At 50.2% G+C, this 19,648-nt stretch overlaps 1 protein-coding gene across 16 annotated transcripts in view; it reads left to right on the top strand.

The window, feature by feature from the left end:
- DMBT1 (deleted in malignant brain tumors 1) overlaps positions 1-18,715 on the top strand; it is an 82,498-nt gene extending 63,783 nt beyond the window's left edge. For all 16 annotated transcript variants that reach the window (XM_053207530.1, XM_053207538.1, XM_053207541.1 and 13 more), the window contains 13 exons: positions 1,769-2,092; positions 2,541-2,567; positions 3,145-3,177; positions 4,686-4,839; positions 5,123-5,325; positions 5,731-6,051; positions 6,703-6,723; positions 7,811-7,840; positions 8,052-8,202; positions 9,460-9,668; positions 10,496-10,680; positions 15,119-15,507; positions 18,094-18,715. In XM_053207530.1, the coding sequence (XP_053063505.1) occupies positions 1,769-2,092; positions 2,541-2,567; positions 3,145-3,177; positions 4,686-4,839; positions 5,123-5,325; positions 5,731-6,051; positions 6,703-6,723; positions 7,811-7,840; positions 8,052-8,202; positions 9,460-9,668; positions 10,496-10,680; positions 15,119-15,507; positions 18,094-18,391 (2,345 nt within the window). In that variant the 3' untranslated portion in view covers positions 18,392-18,715. The remainder of the gene's footprint in view (positions 1-1,768; positions 2,093-2,540; positions 2,568-3,144; positions 3,178-4,685; positions 4,840-5,122; positions 5,326-5,730; positions 6,052-6,702; positions 6,724-7,810; positions 7,841-8,051; positions 8,203-9,459; positions 9,669-10,495; positions 10,681-15,118; positions 15,508-18,093) is intronic.
- Positions 18,716-19,648: the final 933 nt, after the last annotated feature.

Consider the following 19,648-nt stretch of genomic DNA (forward strand, 5'->3'; position numbering starts at 1 on the left):
CAGTTCTGTGCTGACAGTACAGTGTCTATGGGGCAACTTAGAGCACCTGGATTTCCCCTAGACTCTGGTAGCTCGTCTTCCATAGGGACAGCAGGAGTCTCAGCTCCTGCTCATTTTAATTCTGCAGTAAACTCTGATTATGGGTTCTGTGACTCAAGACTATAGTAGATGGCCAAATAATTTTTGTTTTTCTGCTCTTTGGGTCTCTGGGCTATATCTACCACAAAACTTATCAATTTAAAGTGTAGAATCCTGAGCTTTTTAGTGTGCTCACCAAGTAGTACAACCATCACACTATCTAGTTCCAGAATTTTTCATCACCTCTGTTGGAAATCCCATGTCTTTAACCATTCACATCCCAAGCCCCTTTATAGCCTGGTCATCACCTCTGTGCCAATGGATTTGTTCACTCTGGACATTTCATATGAATGGAATCAGCCAATACAGGGCCTTGTGTGACTGGCTTTTTTCAGGCAGTAGACTCTTTCATGGTTCACCATCGCGGTGCATGTATGCATTGTCAGGATGCATCCCTATCCTTTTTTCTATCCATTCATTTGTTGAAGGGCATGTTGATTGTTTCTCCCTTTGAGTATTTTGAGTAGTATTTCCATGTACTTCTGTGTACAATTTTCTTGTTTGAACACCTGTTTCCAGACCTTTTGTGTGTATATCTAGGTGTGGAATGGTTGGGTCAAATGATAATTTTATGTTTACTTTTTGTGGAAGTACTGAACTGTTTAACACAGAAGCAGCACCAATTTTGGGTAGGAGTAGCAGCATCTAAGGGTGTTGCTTTTTCTACATCCTCAGACTTCTTCTGGTCCTTTATGGTAGTCATCCTTGTGGGCAGGAGTTGCTATCTTTCTGTGGTTAGGATTTGTATTTTCCTAACAGCTAGAGAATTGGGCATTTCTTTCATGTGCTTGCTGCATGTGTCCATCTGCTTGGAGAGCATGGCCCCCATTTTATAAATGCCTGAAGGCCTGAGGACCACACCATGGTCAGTGCCAAAGCACATCTCACGGGATAGTGAGGGCAGGGTCCAGGTGAACCTGAGGAATCATGATGTCTGGTCTCGTGCTGAATCTGGCAGATACCCTTCCTGCCAGCAGGCCTAATGCTACCATGTTTTGTTTCTTTTCTGCCACCCACAGGCCTGGGCAGCTCTAAGTATGCACAGCTAGGAATCAGTGATAGTTACTCCTGCTCACCGTCATGATATTCAGAGGGTTCATGGACTGTTAAAGATTCAGTACAACCTTCGGGCTTGAGGGTGACACGAGTTAGTGGTCAGCAGTAAAGGAACCTTCAGAAGAAGCCTCAGGCCCAGAGGTAGGGTCCATGATATATAGGACAGTCAGGTAAAGGTAGACACTCCAAATGCTAGGTCCTAGGACATCTCCTTGGTGGCGGCTGGGTAGGATCTCTGGGTTTGAAGTAAGTGCTTGGTTGGTTGCTGAGGTAGTAGGTCATGCTGCTGGCTTTCACCATCGCCCCTGTATCCCATGACCTGGGTCAGCAATTGAAACGATGACATTGTGGGCAACCAATCAGTGAACATACATAAGTCATCTGACACTCAAGGGCACCTAAAGTAGCCCCTGGATGATGAATAATGATGAGCAAGCTTCAGGGAGTCCTGTTGCTGGGCAACCTTAACCTGATCCCCGAAGTCACGGTCCCTGTAGTAAGTCTTATCCACTCAGACCTCAGGAACTCTTCCTACAGTAACAAAAAAGAAGATAATTTTCCTGTCTCCTGCTAGGGAATGAATCAGGTTTGGCTCTGAGGCTGGTGAATGGAAGTGACCGGTGTCAGGGCCGCGTGGAGGTCCTGTACCGAGGCTCCTGGGGCACCGTGTGTGACGACGACTGGGACACCAATGACGCCGACGTGGTGTGCAGGCAGCTGGGCTGTGGCCGGGCCGTGTCGGCCCCGGGAAGTGCCCGCTTTGGCCAGGGCTCAGGGCCCATTGTCCTGGACAACGTGCGCTGCTCCGGGCAAGAGTCCTACCTGTGGCGCTGCCCCCACAACGGCTGGAACTCGCACAACTGTGGCCACGGGGAGGATGCCGGTGTCATCTGCTTAGGTTGGTCTTCACAAAATTGGGACTGTATTTATTATTTGTAATTTTCTCTAGAAAAAACTCTTTTCTCTCACAGGTCTCTTAATCTTTCTGAAGTTCTCTAATGGCAGGCAGTTTCCTTCATATCTTGAAAGACACTGCATGACCAATCATCCCTGGTGTCCTTGAATTTTATGGGAGGACTGAAACATCTTCTCTAGCTGGGGCCATAGAGCAGAGCCACATATTAATGTGCATAAAGGTTGTAAGAACAAATTCTTGCAACACTTTTTTTGTGGACACCTGCCTCGAAGCTTTTCATTTACCATTCAGCTCCTCTGCACCACTCCTAGAAAGTCTTTCTTAGTGATAAACGGGACAGGCACTCAGCAATTCTGTTTCTCAGAATCCTGAGTGGCTTCTTCCAGAATGTCCTTCACAGAGACTGATAAGGTATTTTCTTTTCTCACAGCCTCCCAGAGCACCTCTACTACCCCAGGTGAGTAGGCGCATCTCTGCACAGTGTGGGCCCCTCTCCTGAATTCTCCTCTAATATTTCTAGAAATAGGAGGAGAAGACCAGGCTCTTCTCTTTGAGGACTCTGGGATGTGTTGCAGTGACCAGCTGAGTCCCCAGGACCTTAGTTCTTACTTAGCTTAGCCTGAGGGCCCTTCTGGGGCCCCTGCCACTCTCTGCGGCCAGCGCTTGTTCAGAGAGGCTGCTGTGGAAGAGGTTTGGGACCCTCTGGTCATTTCAGATGAAATAATTGTTCGAGTCAGAACCGTGATCATTTGAGAAACACGACCCAGTACAACTTGTACAAGTGCTTGTCTGTTTCAAGAATCCCTTCACATCGAGAGAGCAATCTGCAAAGTGTGCCTTGCCCTACTGCAAAAATATTTGGTGCCATGTGTGTGGGGAAGTGTTACACACACTAGCCCACCCCAACCATTCGCAGTGTAAATGAGAAATGTCTGGGCTCTGAGAAGCCCTTTATTAAGCAAAAGAATTGAGCTTTCTCTACCAAATGAATGACCGTGGAATTTAAACCTAAAAGCATTTCATTTTCTTTCTAGATTGGTGGTACCCACATACTACAACCACTGGGAGTAAGTATCACATTCTTCCACCTGAGGGCATGGGGTTCTCATCCCCAGGCTTGGCTGTCCAGGCAGGAGATGCCTGTAAATGAACAGCCCAGTGCAACGTGCACACATAGCCTCCCTAGGTCTGCCCCACTGCACACTGCATTCCAAACTACACACACAGCCTGCATCTACCTTCCACACCCTCAGCCCTTACGTCCCCCCTGCCAGGTAGATGATTTTTGTTTTCATAAGGAGATCTATTTCCCCTTCCTTTAAGGAAATGAAATAAGTGATTCTTCAAGGAATAGACTTAAAGGCTTTTATTTCTTGGAGGCTCTCCAAAGCTTTGAGAGAAGGGAGATGATAAATGGGTAATTTCACAAATAACCATGTTTTTACCAGTTTTCCCTTGTGATATGGCTATTGTTCAGTAGCTTTCCATCACTCTTGAGAAACTATATGGCCACTTGTTTATGTCATCGAATATTCTCTTTCCATCGTTTTAATGCCTGCATTGTATTTCATTACACAGTTGTGATCACGAATTATTTAACTAATCCCCAATTGCTATTTATATTTTTTCATTATTATGAATGATCCTTGATGTAGAATATATATTTTTTTGAGAGAGAGAGTGCACAAGCAGGAAAGGAAGAGAGAGAGAGCAAGAATCCCAAGCGGGCTCTACACTGTCAGTGCAGTGCCCAATGCGTGACTTGATCCCACAAACTGTGAGATCAAGACCTGAGCCGGAATCTAGAGTCGGACATTTAACGACTGAGCCACCCAGGCACCTGAGTATCTAAATATTTTTAAATGGCCTATTAGACTGGCCAACGAAAGTTTGAATGCTAAATACTATTTGTCATTCTCTGCTAAATAGTAATAGCTGATACTGTTGGGTGCTTCTTATGTGCCAGGAAGTGCTCTGAGAGTTTTCACGTATTGTCTCATTTAATACTCCTAAGAATCTGATGAGACAGATGTTATGATCACTCCCAGTTCTCAGATAAGGAAGCTGAGGCAGAGAGGTTAAGTGACTTGCTCAAGATCATGGAGCTGGTAACGGCAGAGTCAAGCTGCAAGCCCGGGCCTTCTGTGGCAGAAACCCTACTTTCGACCCCACTTTACACTGCTTCTTGTCAACTGGCAGGAGACCCTAGGGAATAAGTTCCTTTACACAGCGCTCTCCATGGGCCAACACTCCCACTCAGCCAGCGTTATCCCTGTAACCCCCTGAACAATGACAATCATCACTTTGTTGCTTTCTTGGCATTTTTGCTTCAAGGTGACTCATGCTGTCTCTGAAGCTTGGGTCACCTCTGGACAGAGAGTCACTTTTCTAGGCCCTTTGGGGGAGGTAGATCCTCAGATCAAGGTCCCTAATATGAGGCAGCCCAGGACTGGGCCCAAGAGAGGAAAAACTGAGTCATGTTCTAAGGTCAGAGGACTCGTACCCAAAAGACAATTGCTTGTTGTAACACACCTGAAACCTGCCATGTTGGTGTGTCCCTCTCTCTCCTCTGTAGGACCCTCTTCAAATTGTGGTGGCTTCTTATTCAATGCCAGCGGGACATTTTTCAGCCCATCTTACCCTGGATACTACCCCAACAATGCTTACTGTGTCTGGGAAATAGAAGTGAACCCCGGCTATCGCATAAATCTGGGATTCAACAGTCTGCAGTGAGTAACAGCCAGGTCATCTGGCGAAGGATGGTCCTCCACGGTTTGGGCTGTGTGCGGGGCTGAGATGCTTTACACTCTCAGATGCCATGGACCACATGTCACATTGCTCTGATCCTACCATGAAGCATCCAGCAACATTGGGAATTCCTTTAATCTGATTGAGGAACAGCTCAAAGAATATTTTAGATTCAGTAACGTTGCCCGTGAAAGTCCAAACTATCTGTAAAATACAGGAGCGATAGAGATTTCAATGTTGACATGAATCCACTTTTTCATACAGGCTGGAGGTGAACAGCAATTGCAATTTCGATTATGTCGAAATCTCTGATGGACCGCTGAACAGCAGTAACTTGCTGGGGAAAATTTGTAATGGCACCAGGCAAATATTCACCTCTTCTTACAACCGAATGACCGTTCGATTTCGAAGTGACATCAGTATCCAAAGCACCGGCTTTTCTGCTTGGTATAACTCCTTTCCTCGAGGTGCGTTCACACTAAACCCGATCGACCTGACCTTGGAGGCTCAGTGTGTTTATGTGGACCCTGCTTCTGGGTATCGTGGTTCCCACATGAAATCAAACATCCCTCCTCCTTGTCTCACAGTTGACTGGTAAACGAAGGCTAAGAGATGTAGGGAATGGGGGACACAGCCTGGTCTTGGGTTTGCCACGAAATTCCCCGGAGACTTGGTGACTGACCTTACTGTGAACCAACATGTTCCCATCTGGAGGGTGAGGGGGTCTGAGCCCCTTCCAGCTTGATCTTGGAGACATCTGTACCCTGATCAGCCGCCTGGTGACTTTAGGAGTGAGAAAGGCCCATGGGTTATTTGGCCTGTGAGGTCTGTTGTGGGAGTGGCCATCATTTCTTATGCCCTGTGTCTTTCAGATGCCAGCCTGAGATTAGTCAGTTCAAATTCCTCCTACGGTGCCTGTGCCGGGCGTGTGGAAATTTACCACAATGGCATATGGGGGACGGTTTGTGATGACTCCTGGGACATTCAGGATGCCCAAGTGGTCTGCAGACAGCTGCGGTGTGGATATGCAGTGTCAGCCCTGGGAAATGCCCATTTTGGGCCCGGCTCTGGTCCCATCACCCTGGACGATGTGGTGTGCTCCGGGACAGAATCTACTCTCTGGCAGTGCCGGAACCGAGGCTGGTTCTCCCATGACTGTGCCCACCGGGAAGATGCCGGAGTCATTTGCTCAGGTACCACATGACGTCATTCATGGAAGGCCCCTTTCACCTCTGACCTGCTACAGAGTGACAGCTAAGGGCCGGTGGCTGATGGTATTTGTGGCCCAGTTCTGGAAGTGGAGGCAGACCGGAGCTTGTCAGCTTATGCCCTTGGCCTTCCCACTCCAGGAGACCATGCCGGGGCCACTGTGTCTCCGGTGGGTTTCTGGGCCCCAGAGCCATCACGCTGAACAAACAGCTGGCGTGCAGTGTGTTCTCACCCTTCTATCTGCCCTGTGACCTTTAGCAATGAGGTCATGTCTGTAGGCCTCAGTCTCCTCGTGTATGGAGAGGAGATGGTCACAATAAGCCTGCTTCCAAGGGCGATTAGAGAACTAAGTGGCTCATGCGCATGAACCCTTAGAACGGTTCCAGACAAGTAGGAAATGAGGAATGAGTGATGGTGTGACTTTGGCTGTGGCACTGACGACCCCCAGGTAATGATGGGGCCGGGGGAGCAGCTGGGGAGATGTGTGCAGGCCTGCCCCTGCTAACACAGGCCTCCACAGCACAATGCGCTCACTGAAGAGGTCAGACTGTGTCACTTGGGTGTGCCCTCCCGCATTCTGGCCCCTCCTCCAGACACACTTCAGTGACTGATGCTTTTTTTCTATCCCTTTACAGGAAGCTACCCAACAACACAGGGTAAGCACCCGTGATTCCTGCCCGCTGCCTGGCTGGCCCTCTCCATTGCTGGTGCAAGATGTCCCACTCGGTTTCACAAGAGTTGTCCCCAAGGCCTTCCCCAGCACTGGGGGCAACCCTGCAACTAATGTCCCTACCTGAGGAGGCTGGGCCTCTCTCTCGGCTCCCTTTGTTCATCAGTAGCCTGGCCAGCCTGGCCAGCTCTCTGGTCAGTCCCTAGGAGAGGCCAGCCACCCGTGTAGGTCCTGCCTATCCTTAGGACACCAGACCCTGCTCAGTGCAGGCCAGTGGGTTCTGTTTCATCACTGAACTCCATGCAGGGCCAGTAGAAGCTCCTGATTGCCCGGAGAACTGAGCTCCTGATTGCTCCGGAGCTGTGGCCAAAATTGCTCTAAGCATTTCCAACACACCCCTGGCTCCTCAGATCTTTCCCCTCTGTCCCCACCCCTCCCCTCCTCACCACCTGCTTCCTGCAGCAGCGACCCCTCAGCCTCCCTGCCTTCATTCTTCACACAGCAGCTGGGCATCCTTATGAAATGCAGGTGTTGGTCCCAGCTCCCACACCCTTGCACCCTTCATGTGACTCCCCAGGGCCATCTGGCCACAGATCCCCACTGCTTGGGCGAGTCTCTAGAGCTCTCCATGATCCACTTCCTTTGTCTGTTTCATTTCCTCCCCACCCCCTCCTTGCTCCATCCACACTGATGTTCCCTAAATGTGCAACGTACTCTCAGACCTGGGTCCCTTTGCACATTCTGTTCCCTCTGCCTGGAATGCCCCTGTACTTTTTTGCCTGATTCCATCCCCCCAACCCCGACCCCCCCTCACCCCCAGCAAATTACCTGCCTTCTCTCCTCTGCTTAGTCTGGGTCAGGAGCCAATGCTCTGGGCTCCCACCATGTCCTGGGCTTACCCAGGGATTTGCTCCTTCCCATCCATCCCTCTGGGGTGTGAGCTCCCTGAGGGCAAGTATCCAGCATTTGGCTTTGAACCCAGGGTCGGCACATTTCCTCACAGCACAAGTGAGGACAACAACTGTGTCCACGATGCCAGGAAACTGATTGTTATCTTTTCTCTTTATCAACAGCTCCTGTTTACAACGTCACCTACCCGAACAGTAAGTTCTGGCTCTCTGAGAAATCCCCTTCTTCTTCCCCAGTGACGGTGCTACCAGGTGGGGCGGTGGGGGTTAGGGGAGACTCTCTGGACAGTCTGGGTCTAGGACGCCTCCTGCTGGGTTTCTGTCTAGGGAGTTGTTTAAAAATTTCCCCCAGGTGACTGTGCCGTGGGCTCTGGGGGTCCTCAACATTTTTGTTTCATCCCGACAGCAAATTACTCCTGTGGAGGCTTCCTGTCCCAACCATCAGGGCACTTTTCCAGCCCGTTCTATCCTGGAAACTATCCAAACAATGCCAAATGCCTGTGGGACATCGAGGTCCGAAACAACTACCGTGTGACTGTTGTCTTCAGAGATGTCCAGTAAGTGTGTGGGGCTGCCTCACGGATATTTCAGAACAGAGCAAATGGCACCTAGCCCTTCAGGAATGATGTTTGCCCACTTGACATGTTCTCTTATGGGTTCAATTTGTTTATCAAGCACAGAGGCAGCCCTTGGAGGTGCAGCCAGGACAAGAGCCTTGGTTTAAAGTCCCAAGTCTGTCACTAATTTGCTACGTGACCACAGGAAGTCACTTAATTTTCCTGAACCTGAGTCAAAGCAAGAGAATAAAATACCTGCTTCCCTCTCCTCTCTGGCTACTGGGAAGGTCACACGAGAGAAATATGTGAAAATACTTGGAAAATATTATCCAATAGGAAGGATGATTGTTGGAGTAATAGTAACACAGAGAATCTTATTAACCACCCCGGTTGTGGTTTTTTTGTTTGTTTTGTTTTTTTTTAAAACAATTTTCTCTCCACTCCTTCCTTTTTTGGGATGAGTTCTTGGGGTCAAGCAGAGGTGGAGAAGTCACTACTGCAGAGGTTAATTTATCTGTTCCTCATTCAATGAAGAGTGGGAATCACTGTTTTAAGCAGGAGAGACAACATCAAAGCCACATTAATATAATATTGGTCCAAGGAAGGGAGTGACCATGCAGAGGTATTTTAGAGTCCAGGAAGGAGGGTACCATTATTTTTTCTGTAATAGCCATTCTTGAACAGAATGGTTTTCTCTCTTGCTTTTTGGTTGCAGTGCCCTTGCAAATCTCTGCCTTGGAAATTCATTTGGAGTCTTGTAAAAGATATAATATTATTTTAATTTCCTCATCATTATAATTCAATTTGGATTTCGGAGACTGTACTTAAAGCCCATTCAATCCTCTGGAGGAAGGTTGACCACCTAACCTTCAGAGAGGTTATTTGACTTGCCCAATATTTATTAGTTCAGTTACCTATTTCTATCACTATGAATACATGAATATTTATATTATTCTATGGGAAACCAGGGTCTGTTTGAATGAAGAAACAGTCTAAGGCAGGCTGTGACCCCTTCCTTTCATGGTGCAGAGGGGTGTCAGGAGAGGGGCTGTAGATTCATATGTGTGACCCCCAAAAGGCAGGACTAAGATCCATGGAGGTCACCGGAAGGTGAATGTCACTGTATTATCTTCAGCTATTATTTTCAGAAAGTCGCCATTTCTGACACCAAGGTGTGGCCCCCGTCACTGAAGTCTGACCCCCTGCATTAAATCCTGGCTGAAATCGAAGCCAAAACTCTGTGTTCTGTCCCTGCAGGCTTGAAGGAGGCTGTAACTACGACTATATCGAGGTGTTTGACGGCCCCTCCCACAGCTCGCCTCTGATTGCCCGCGTTTGTGATGGAGCCAGGGGCTCCTTCACTTCATCATCGAACTTCATGTCCATTCGCTTCGTCAGCGATCGCAGCATCACAAAGAAGGGCTTCCAGGTCGACTACTATTCCCGTCCTTCCAATGACAGCACCCGTAAGTCCCCTCGTGAGGGCTCGTTGTCAAGGGCACCTCTGAGAGGCTTCTGCTGCCCAACCCTTCTGTGGTTGTGAAGTAAGAAACCAGGGCAACCTTGTCAGGTCACCGAGGCTTATCTGGTGCTGGGAGGGGCCAAGAGCAGTGGTCTTGGACTCTGGCTGCCCAGAAATGAGGTCAAGGGCCAGAACTGGCCGATGGGCAGTGTGGTGGCCTTACTGTGGTCATCAGAGACTAAATGTGAGGTCATACTTTCAGCACATGGTGAGATGTCCGCGCCAGGGGACACAGGTGACCTTGGGGCCACTGAGACTGTGCCCCGAGACAGCACGTTTGGCTGTGATCTCAAGATGGACTGAACCATCCACTCAGCTGCTTCCAGCTAATGGCCACGATTTGAGCTGTTAAGTGGACTGATTACAGATTGGCTTAGGGACCGGGCAAGGTGATATCCAGGCTCTCTTTCGCAGTCAGGATTTTAAGCATTGACTTGTTCCATAGCTAAAGGACTTTATTTTACAATTTCCCAACCCTTCAACCGGAGCCTTACTTTATGGATAAATGGCAGGTTGGCAAAACATTTTACCCATTTCGTGTCCTGCCTCCATTTCTCCATCAGGGGAATCCTAAGTTCCTGTGCCCTCAAAGGGGTCTTGTGAGAATGACGCTGACCCGAGCCAGGGGGCAGCTGGAGGGTTGGGATGAAGCCTGTTCCGATGAGGACTGTCTTCATCCGCCATCTTGGTCTCTGCGCCTTTCTACGGGAGGGGTGCCTGGCGGGCTTGCTGGGGTGCTGACTGCCGGTGTTGTTTTCCCTTGGCCACCAGAGCTGCTTTGTCTGCCAAATCACATGCAAGCCAGCGTGAGCAGAAGCTACCTCCAATCCTTGGGCTACTCTGCCCGGGACCTTTTCATTCCCAGCTGGAATGAAAGCTACCGGTGTCAGCCCCAGATAACGGCCAGCCAGGTGACATTCACAATTCCATACTCAGGCTGTGGCACCATCAAGCAGGTGAGCCCAAGGCTTTCTACTCTCTCTCCTACTGAGTGATCTTTCTTAAAGTGATGTGTGCTGTGTTTCTTGAATTCATGATGCTACAGTCAGTGTAATCAGGGTGAAGATTTCAACCTGTCCCTTGATGCTATGATGTAGCTACAGCCACTTCCAAATGTAAGGATGAGGAAGGAGGCTGCCTTCCGCACCCAGTTTTCCCCACCCTGTCGGGCATAGAGGGTGCAGGGCAGGCTGCCACTCACATCAGCAATGACCGTAGCGCCTCCCAGGGGCAGCTCCAGGTTTTACAGGGCCTGAAGCTTATAGGGTTTGGGATTACGGTTGGTGGGGGGGGGGGGTGCCTCATTAAAGAGAACAATGCGACCTTTTATCAATCTCATAAAAATATATGGCTGGCCAACACACTGCTAGGCCTTGGAAGAAACCATGCATGTGGGAAGCCCTGAGGCTTAAGTTTCATTAGCTTCACAGAAAATCAGCCTCTGCAGCTACCATTTGCTGAGGTGTCACCATCTAGGGTGACCGACTGTCTTGGCTTGCCTGGGACTTTGGGGATTTCAGCATAGCAGAGTCCCATATCCCACAAAACTCCTCGATCCTGAGCAAACTGGACGGTTGCTCATCCTACCGGGGACCAGACACTGGGATTAGCCGGTGTCACGCTCCCCAAATCCCTGTCAAGTGTTCTCTCATCATCAACCCACTTTAAAAATAGGGAGGTTGGGCTTCGAAGGGTCAAGCAGGTTGCCCAACACCACTTGGCCAAGAAACAGTAGGGCAAATGCCAGACTCTGGGAATCCCAAAAGCCTTTCCCGGAGTGAAAGAAGCCAGCCACACAGGAGTACTTACTCTTCGATTCCCTGTGTGTAAAATTCAGACGCGGAGAACAAGTGAGTGATGGCAAGCCAACCTGGTCGGAGGGGATTGCCTGCAAAAGGGCAGGAAGGAGCTGTTTTGGTTCGTGGAAGTCTTCCGTCTCTTGTGGTAGTGCTGATTGTCAAACCTCGCTGAGTGGCATCCTTACAATGGTGGCATTTAATTTTATGTAAACTCACTTTAAATTATCTATTCTAAGTTCTGAACGTTTGGCTGACACCTAAGTAATCATTTCAAGATTTCGTCTTCAGGGAACAGGCGCAGTGCAAATGTTTTTACGTGGCTTAGGACTGCAGTAAACACACAACATGAAATGCTCGAACATATATAATGTGTGCAGCACACACACACGTTCAGAGGGTGTCAACTCACCAAAGACGTACTGAGCATTTGCTGTGACCCAGCACTGGGTCAGGTGCCGAGAGGATGCTGTTCATTACCTGGCAAGGTCATTCCTGATCCTTTGACACATAAGAAACAATGGAGACGAAGGGGATGGTCATTTAGCCAAACAGATTGGCCTGTTGGCCATGAGTGGGTGCCTAGGCCTGAGGGTCTAAATTGCCACTGTGGCCATTTCCTCAGTCCCTACAGACACTGGCTCCTTTTCCTCAGTCCCTACAGACACCAGCTCTCCTTCTGAGATAAACTGAGTGGGTCAGGGAGACCTACACGCAGAGAAGGGAGCGTATCACTCACACCATGCAAACATTTTAGTCAATCTGGCTTTTTTATATTTTGCCCTATAATTTAATTCTGTTGGATTCTGGTTTGCCATGAGTTTAGTCAGTGGGAGTCAGTGCACCAAAGGTGATTATCCCTCCTGGTTCCAAACGTGCAGCCTGGAGACTCTGACATCTGGGTCACCTCATCGATGTTCCTTCGTCTCCATTAGGAGCCACCAAAGCAACGTGCTGGTGCTGGTTCTTCTAACTTGGCTGATGGTGGGCAACACATGCTACATTGTCCTTCCTCCATTTATTTAAATGGCTGCGTCCCCTACCGGGCTGAGGGCCTCAGGGCAGAGCCAACGTCTTATTCGTCTTTGCAGCTCCCAGTGGTGCCCAACCCTTTATAATCATATTATTAACCACTAATCTGTATGCCAGCAACTGAACTAAGTTCTACATGACTTCCGAAGTTCTCGGGGCAACTTTTATTCCCATGTAATCGTGAGGAAGCGCAGGCTTGCAGGGGTTAAGCCACTTGCCTGAGGCCACCTGGTCATGAACTGCAGAGCCAGGATTCAAAGGCTGGACAGCACACAGCATCTGACAAGTGTTGGCTGGTGTGTCTGAATAGGTGAGGTCCCCCCACCACAGGGGAGGGACGCCAAGTGGAATCCCGAGTCTGAGACTTCATGAGAATAGCAGTTGACTTATGTGCAAGACTCCCCGTTACATAGTGAGTTCCTTCCAGACTGAGCAGACATCTGATAATGAATTGTAATATAAAATCAGAACTGCTTTTAATGATCAACAAATAAACTTTCACGCCACATTCATTGCTTGGAGTGGATTCAGAATTTAGCTTGACCGCAGAAGTCAGGGACAAATGTGAATTCTAAGAAAACTTTGGTTTCAGTATCTGGAGTGACATTGAAGGCACCTCAGCTGGTCTCTGAAGGAGTAACCAAGTGACATCTATATGGTTGCCTTTGACAACCACGTTCACTCAAACATAAAGCAATTCTTTTTTCTTTCATTCGTTTTAGAAAATATAGTGTATTTTCCATGCATGGATGGTGGGCATAGAAGAGATAAGGTCTCCCAACCCCACCAGAAGGATGCCTTCCCCAGACCTGAGTCCAGAAGATTCTGGTACTCCCCTGCTGTCTGGGGCTGCAGAGATCTCCCCAGCCACCCAGTGGAGAAAAGGAAAAGGAGGGGAAGGAAGGGTCATAGGGCTGGCAAAAATACTTTAAATTACTTGTTAAAATGTTCTCTTTCCACGTGTTTTTCTGGAAGGGACAAATTCAGTTGAGTTCTGCAACTGCAGGCATGAAGTGAAAGCCTTTCGAACAACTCTGTTTTTAATTTTGGGGAGAGAGAGAGAGCGAGTGAGCACAAGTGGTGGAGGGGCAGAGAGAGAGGGAGAGACAGAATCCCAAGCAGGCTCCCCACTGTCAGCACAGAACCTGATGTGGGGCTCGAACTCACAAACCCTGAGATGACCTGAGCCAAAGTCAGGAGTCGGGCACTTAACCAACTGAGCCACCAGCTGGCCCCCAACACACTCTGTTCTGAAGAACAGTGGTGTTTGGGTGTACATACAGGTGCTGGCTGCAGCAGAGAACTTGTCTAGACTCCCAAATAGCCAGGAACTGGGTTTTGTTCTGGACAGGGCACACAACGAAATGTGACGACACGGCAAACTGCTTTTTTTTTTTTTTTAAGAGTAATTTAGCTTCACATTTTAGGACACCACCGTGGTGTTATTTTCGTTCTTGTTCTTGCAAAAGCACCAGTTGCTTGTGAGAATTCATACTTGGCTAGCAAAAAGAAGTTTGCTTCTGGCCATCGTAACACTGGGAGGGGGAGTGTTACCCCTGCCTCTGCCTGGCAACCACTGGCTTGGGCTCACCTCGCTTGGGGCCAGGTGATCATGACCATGAAGCTGCCAGAGGGCTGCATTTATCTGTGTCTTCTTGGCCATCTGGGCCCCATTTTTCATTCATGACAGTACTTTTGCTGAGCCCTGTCCCCTGTGGCTTTCATTCATTCCACGGTTTTGATTGATGCTGATAGAACTGTTGACACCATGCCAAGTCCTGATGACATCATTTTTTCCTTGAGATGCTCACAGACCATGGAGTGCAAGGCTCTCATCCCCAGAAGGTCACTCTTAGGCACATCGAAGAGCATGAGAGATCAACATTCCTATGAATTTGCCGTAAAAGGCACAGTAGGAAGCGGTCCCATGGTAGGGGGAGTGGAAAAGCAGAGTGTGACGGGAAGGATGCCAGCATTGTTGCAGCCCATTCAGTTGTCCGCCTGAGCCTCTGGGGAAGCCCCCACCCCTGAGGTCGCTTCCCGTCCCGGCGGCCTCAGACACCAAGCTGCAATAGCTACTGAGCCATCCGAACAGCACAGTGACAACTGATCCCACCAACCTCTCCCCCAAATACGTCAAATACATAGCCACCTCCCTTGGTTTATCCCAGCCATGGTGAGAAGGAGGCAAAGCCAGCACAGAGGGCCCTGAGCCACGGAGTCCGGGCAGCTTAGTTGTGCAGCACGGCAAGGGGTCATCCAGACACGCCCGTCTTCCCAAGAGGAGCAGCTCCCAGGAAACCCTAACACCTGGCCCACACTGTGGTCCCCATCACATGGTAGAGGAAGGGAGTTGTGTGAAAGGAAGGAGTCCTGCTGGTGTAGCAGCATGCCCAGCCCAGGTCGTGGGAGCCATGGTAGCAGCCGCGTGCCTTCTGTGTGTGGTCCTGGGAGGGTTTTGAAGTCTGGCTGAGTCACTTTCCCCTCGTTGTCACCCAAATCAGCAATGAGCTTCCCTCAGCAGGTGACAGTTGCCTGACTTTGCTCTCCCGCCTTCCTCTCCCAGGCCAATAATGATACCATCATCTATTCCAACTTCCTCGAAGCAGCTGCTTCAAATGCCATCATCAAGAGGCATAAGGACTTCCGCATTCATATCAGCTGCAGGATGCTCCAGAACACCTGGATTGACACCATGTACATTGCTAATGACACCGTCGACATCAAGGAAGTGCAGTATAGCAGTTTCAACGTGAACCTTTCCTTTTATACATCATCTTCATTTTTGTATCCTGTGACCAGCAGTCCGTACTATGTGGACCTGAACCAGAACTTGTACCTTCAAGCTGAGATCCTCCATTCTGATGCCTCCTTGGCCTTATTTGTGGATACCTGTGTGGCGTCCCCATATTCCAATGACTTCACATCTTTGACTTACGATCTTATCCGGAGTGGGTAAGGAGTGTCTTCATGGAGTGAATGTTAGCCTTCACCTGACAATTCAAACCCAAGTAGCCCAAAGTCTCAAGGAATGCAGATTTGGGTTCTAGTGGTTCCAATGTAACCATTCAGGTTGTCATTCCTGGTTCACATATGGGGAGACAGATGTGTGGAGATGGTGGAGAAGTGAATGAGTCACCAGCAGTCACCAAGCAGGTTAGCTGTACCTGGGATCTGACCCAGGTGACCAAACTCCATAAGAAGACATATGTGTGGTGGGGAAAGCCTTGGTTCTGCAGCAGATAGAGGTTGAGATGCCAGCTCTGCCATGGACCAGCTGCATTGCTGTGGGTGGGCAAGGGCATCTATCCTGAGCCAGTCTCCCCACCCATCAGATGCTCATAGTGATGCCCACATCATAGGCTGTTGGGAGGATGAGATGGGAGGGAGTAGATGCGGCCCTGGGCAAAGAGCAGGCACAGAAGGTGGGCCACAAGGAAGGTTGTGGGTGAGTAGCAGGGGTCAGCAAGGGTCCCTTAAGCTAGAAGCTGAGAATGGTGGTTCCAACCAAGCCAGTTGGTGGCCAGTGGTGGCCAGACTGCGGTTACTGGTACCCAGGTTACACTTCTCTACTGCAGTCCTGCTTCCCTGGATTATTTATTTATTTTTGAGAGAGAGAGAGAGAGAGAGAGAGAGAGACAGCATGAGTAGGGGAGGGTAGGAGAGACAGGGAGTCACAGAATCTGAAGCAGGTTCCAAGCTCCGAGCTGCCAGCACAGAGCCCAACACGGGGCTTGAACCCACAAACCACGAGATCATGACCTAAACCAAAGTTGGACGCTCAACCGACTGAGCCACCAGGCGCCCCTTGGCACCTCAGTAACAATCACATAGAAGCACAATTTAGAGGTTGTGCTGATAGGCTAAGGGGCTCTGTTATGAATCAGGGTTGGGAGGTTAAGTCTTACACCTCCCTGAGATACTAAAAACAGCATCTCTTTCCAGGCACAGTTTGAGTATGTGTCAATTTGGCAAATAGGTGTTAAGGCCTGTCTCGTTCCATCTATGCAGTTGGCTCCGTTCATGGCAGCCCCCCCCCCCCCTTGGCAGCAAAGATGGGAGAGAAGCTTACCCAAATTCTCTTTCTACAAATAGTAACACGGTGACATTGGAATTTATGTCAAACGATTGAGATTAACACAAATGAGTGATTTGGCTTTTCTCTGCTAAAAGATTCTTTTTGGCCAAATTCTGGCATATATGTATATAAGATAATGCAGTGTCCTCAGGAAAGGGGGATGTGCATGTGGGGGTAAATGTGGGCCCAGCTGTCCCTGGAGTACAGGGATGCATTGGTACATCTTGCCATCAACCAGATCACCCACCTGGGGGGCCTTCAGAGTAATCTGGAGCTTTAAACACACCCATGCCCAGGCCCCACCTGCACATTCTCTTTATTTGGTCTGTGGTGGGGTTCGGGGATCCGTATTTTTAAAATTTCCCCCAGTGATTCTGAAGTGCAGTCTGGGTTCTGGAGCTCTGGCCTACACAGACCGCCATGACTAGTGTGGTTTTTTGGGGAATGCAATCATTTCCCGGCAGCCCCTGAGCTACCCTGACCTCATTTACAACTGTCCTACTTCTGACAGGCTCTGGGTACTTTCCCTCTCACCTTTGCGGCTAAAGTGACCCCTGTGGGAAAAAAGAACATGGTATTTGAGAGAATGTGCGTTGAAAGTGGAGGAAGGAACCTCTGGAAGGCAGAAGGAAGACAGCGAGTAGACCCCGGGTCACATTTCACAGGCAGAGTCAGGGCCGCCCTAGGGACAGCTCCCGTCCACCACAAAAAATCTCCGCCTAAAACCCCACGGGCCAGTTTCGTTGCTCTCCTCTTCGCTACGTCATGCCAAATCCTACCGTAGGAGACACTCACGGGTTAGGCAAGCTCCTTCCTCAGCTCGGGGTGGAGCTGGGAGATACTCCTCATCCATATCTTAGTACAGTTTCTTTCAGGGGATTCTGGTCATGTTCCTTCTAACACAGTGGAGATGAGGCGACTGAGGGAAGAAGGAGGTGGTTGATATTGGAGTAGGGGACGCCAAGAGTAGTCAGGCTCATGTGGAAAGTACAGCCACCGGGCCAGGTCAGCAGACACAGCCCCGGAGAGAGGGCGGCACCAGAGACACTGGAGAGTAGACACTGGAGAGTGTCATCTTGCCTGGCCCTGAGACCAGGAAAGGAAAAGAAATGCCATCTTCTTGCCTGCCTGCCCTCTCTCTGAGCCCCGCGACCTTCCCGAATCACCTGGATTGCCAGGGCCGCTGAGCACATGGTCACTGGGCACCCGTTGTGCAATCCGGGGCCTGCTTGTCCGTGCGGCAACCCTGGGCTGATTTCCCGCTTTAAGATGCTGCTGAGGTACCAGAACTAGGATTTTCCTGGAGGCTGCCAGGCCACGTGTGAACCACACGTACTGAGGGAAGGAAGGTGCAGCCGGGAACGCGGGCCTAGAGGAGGCCGTGGGGCTCCACGCCCGGCCCGGGCGTGTCCTGAGAAAGACAGCGCACCCAGGGCTGACAGGCTGCTTTTCTCCTCTTCCAGGTGTGCCAAGGACAGAACCTACCAATCTTACTCTCCGCCCTCGCCTCGCATTGCCCGCTTCAAATTCAGTTCCTTCTACTTCCTGAAGCGCTTCCCCTCCGTGTACCTGCGGTGTAAAATGGTGGTGTGCCGGGCGGACGACTACTTCTCCCGCTGCCGCAGAGGCTGCATCGTGAGGTCCAAGAGGGACGTGGGCTCCTACCAGGAGAAGGTGGACGTCGTCCTGGGACCCATTCAGCTGCAGGCCCCGCAGGCTGTGAAGAGGAGCCTGGCCAGGTGGCCGCCCTCCCGCCCCTAGGCCTGTGGCCCGCAGGGACCCGGATGATTCTGTCGGTGTCGTGGTCCACCTCAAATCGGGCACCCACTGTGTGCCAGGCCTGCCGTGCCACACCGGGTGATGCAGAGTTCACTAGATCTGCTTCCTGCCTTCTTCCGTGGGCTCCCGGTCTACAGGGGACCATGTGTAATGCTTGGGCAAGAGAGTTCTCCCCCGTGACACCGATACCTTTGTCCTCTGGGATCTGAACTCCCAGAACCTCATACTCCTCATCTGTAACACAAAAATGTTAATACTTCCCTGTTAGGACTGTTGAGGAGCTACAATAAAATAATGTTAAACTGCTTTGGCCTCTACCTGGTTTAAGTTCTTGGGGGTGATGAGTGGTGGCTTTTGTTACTATGGTCATTGTCACCAATATCAACAACACAACACTAATGATAACATTATGACGCATGACAGTAATAACAACAGGGGCCCGTGTCCCCGGGCACGGCGGAATCGGGGTCTAGGCCGTGGGGATGCAGGCAGGATCGGTTTATTCCCGCTGCTCACAAGGCTGATGTCTCCTCGGGGGTCGGCCATCCCACTTTCCTCCTCTTCTAGAACAGGGATCGCATTTCCTGCTCTGCTGTTTTGTTGGCGGTGTGGATGACGACATATCAGCAGACTGATTCCCAGGTTTTCTGGTCCAGGCTGAGACAGGTCAACAGCTGTGGTAGCACTGGTGACAGGGACAGGTGTGGGGTAGTGGTAGTTATCACAAACCCTCCTCTGGGTTCTTGGGTTCCACCCCACGCGGCATCTTTGGCGGCTCTGTCTCCTCGTGTCATGTGTCCTGGTGCGCCCGTGTCCAGCTGATTCTAGGCTCTTATCTCACATAAGCACTCATTCCGTGACCATTCATCGAAGGACTCTTATGTGCCAGGAGACAAACAGAAAGAGATCAAAGTCCTGCCCCCTGCCCCCTGTCCCCATGGAGCTTACATTCCATGGGGAGGGGATGCTATTCAGAGATAAGTTGAGTGCATCGTACTTCCAGTGGGGTGGGAGCTATGGAGAGGACACAGGACAGGGTGACTGGTGACGGGGGGCCAACAGGGACACCGCGGGCACTGCCATCTCTGCTGGAGTCTTCCTGGCTGTGGCAGTCTTCACCCTAGGGCCTCATGGCACCGTCATGGCCAGTGGTTGGCCTTGGAGCCCTAGGATGTGAAACCAGGAGGACTTATGTGGTGCTCAAACATTGGCCCCACCAGCTCTGGAACCCATGTGAGA

The sequence above is a fragment of the Acinonyx jubatus genome, chromosome D2, assembly GCF_027475565.1.
Source record: "Acinonyx jubatus isolate Ajub_Pintada_27869175 chromosome D2, VMU_Ajub_asm_v1.0, whole genome shotgun sequence".
NCBI lineage: Eukaryota > Metazoa > Chordata > Mammalia > Carnivora > Felidae > Acinonyx > Acinonyx jubatus.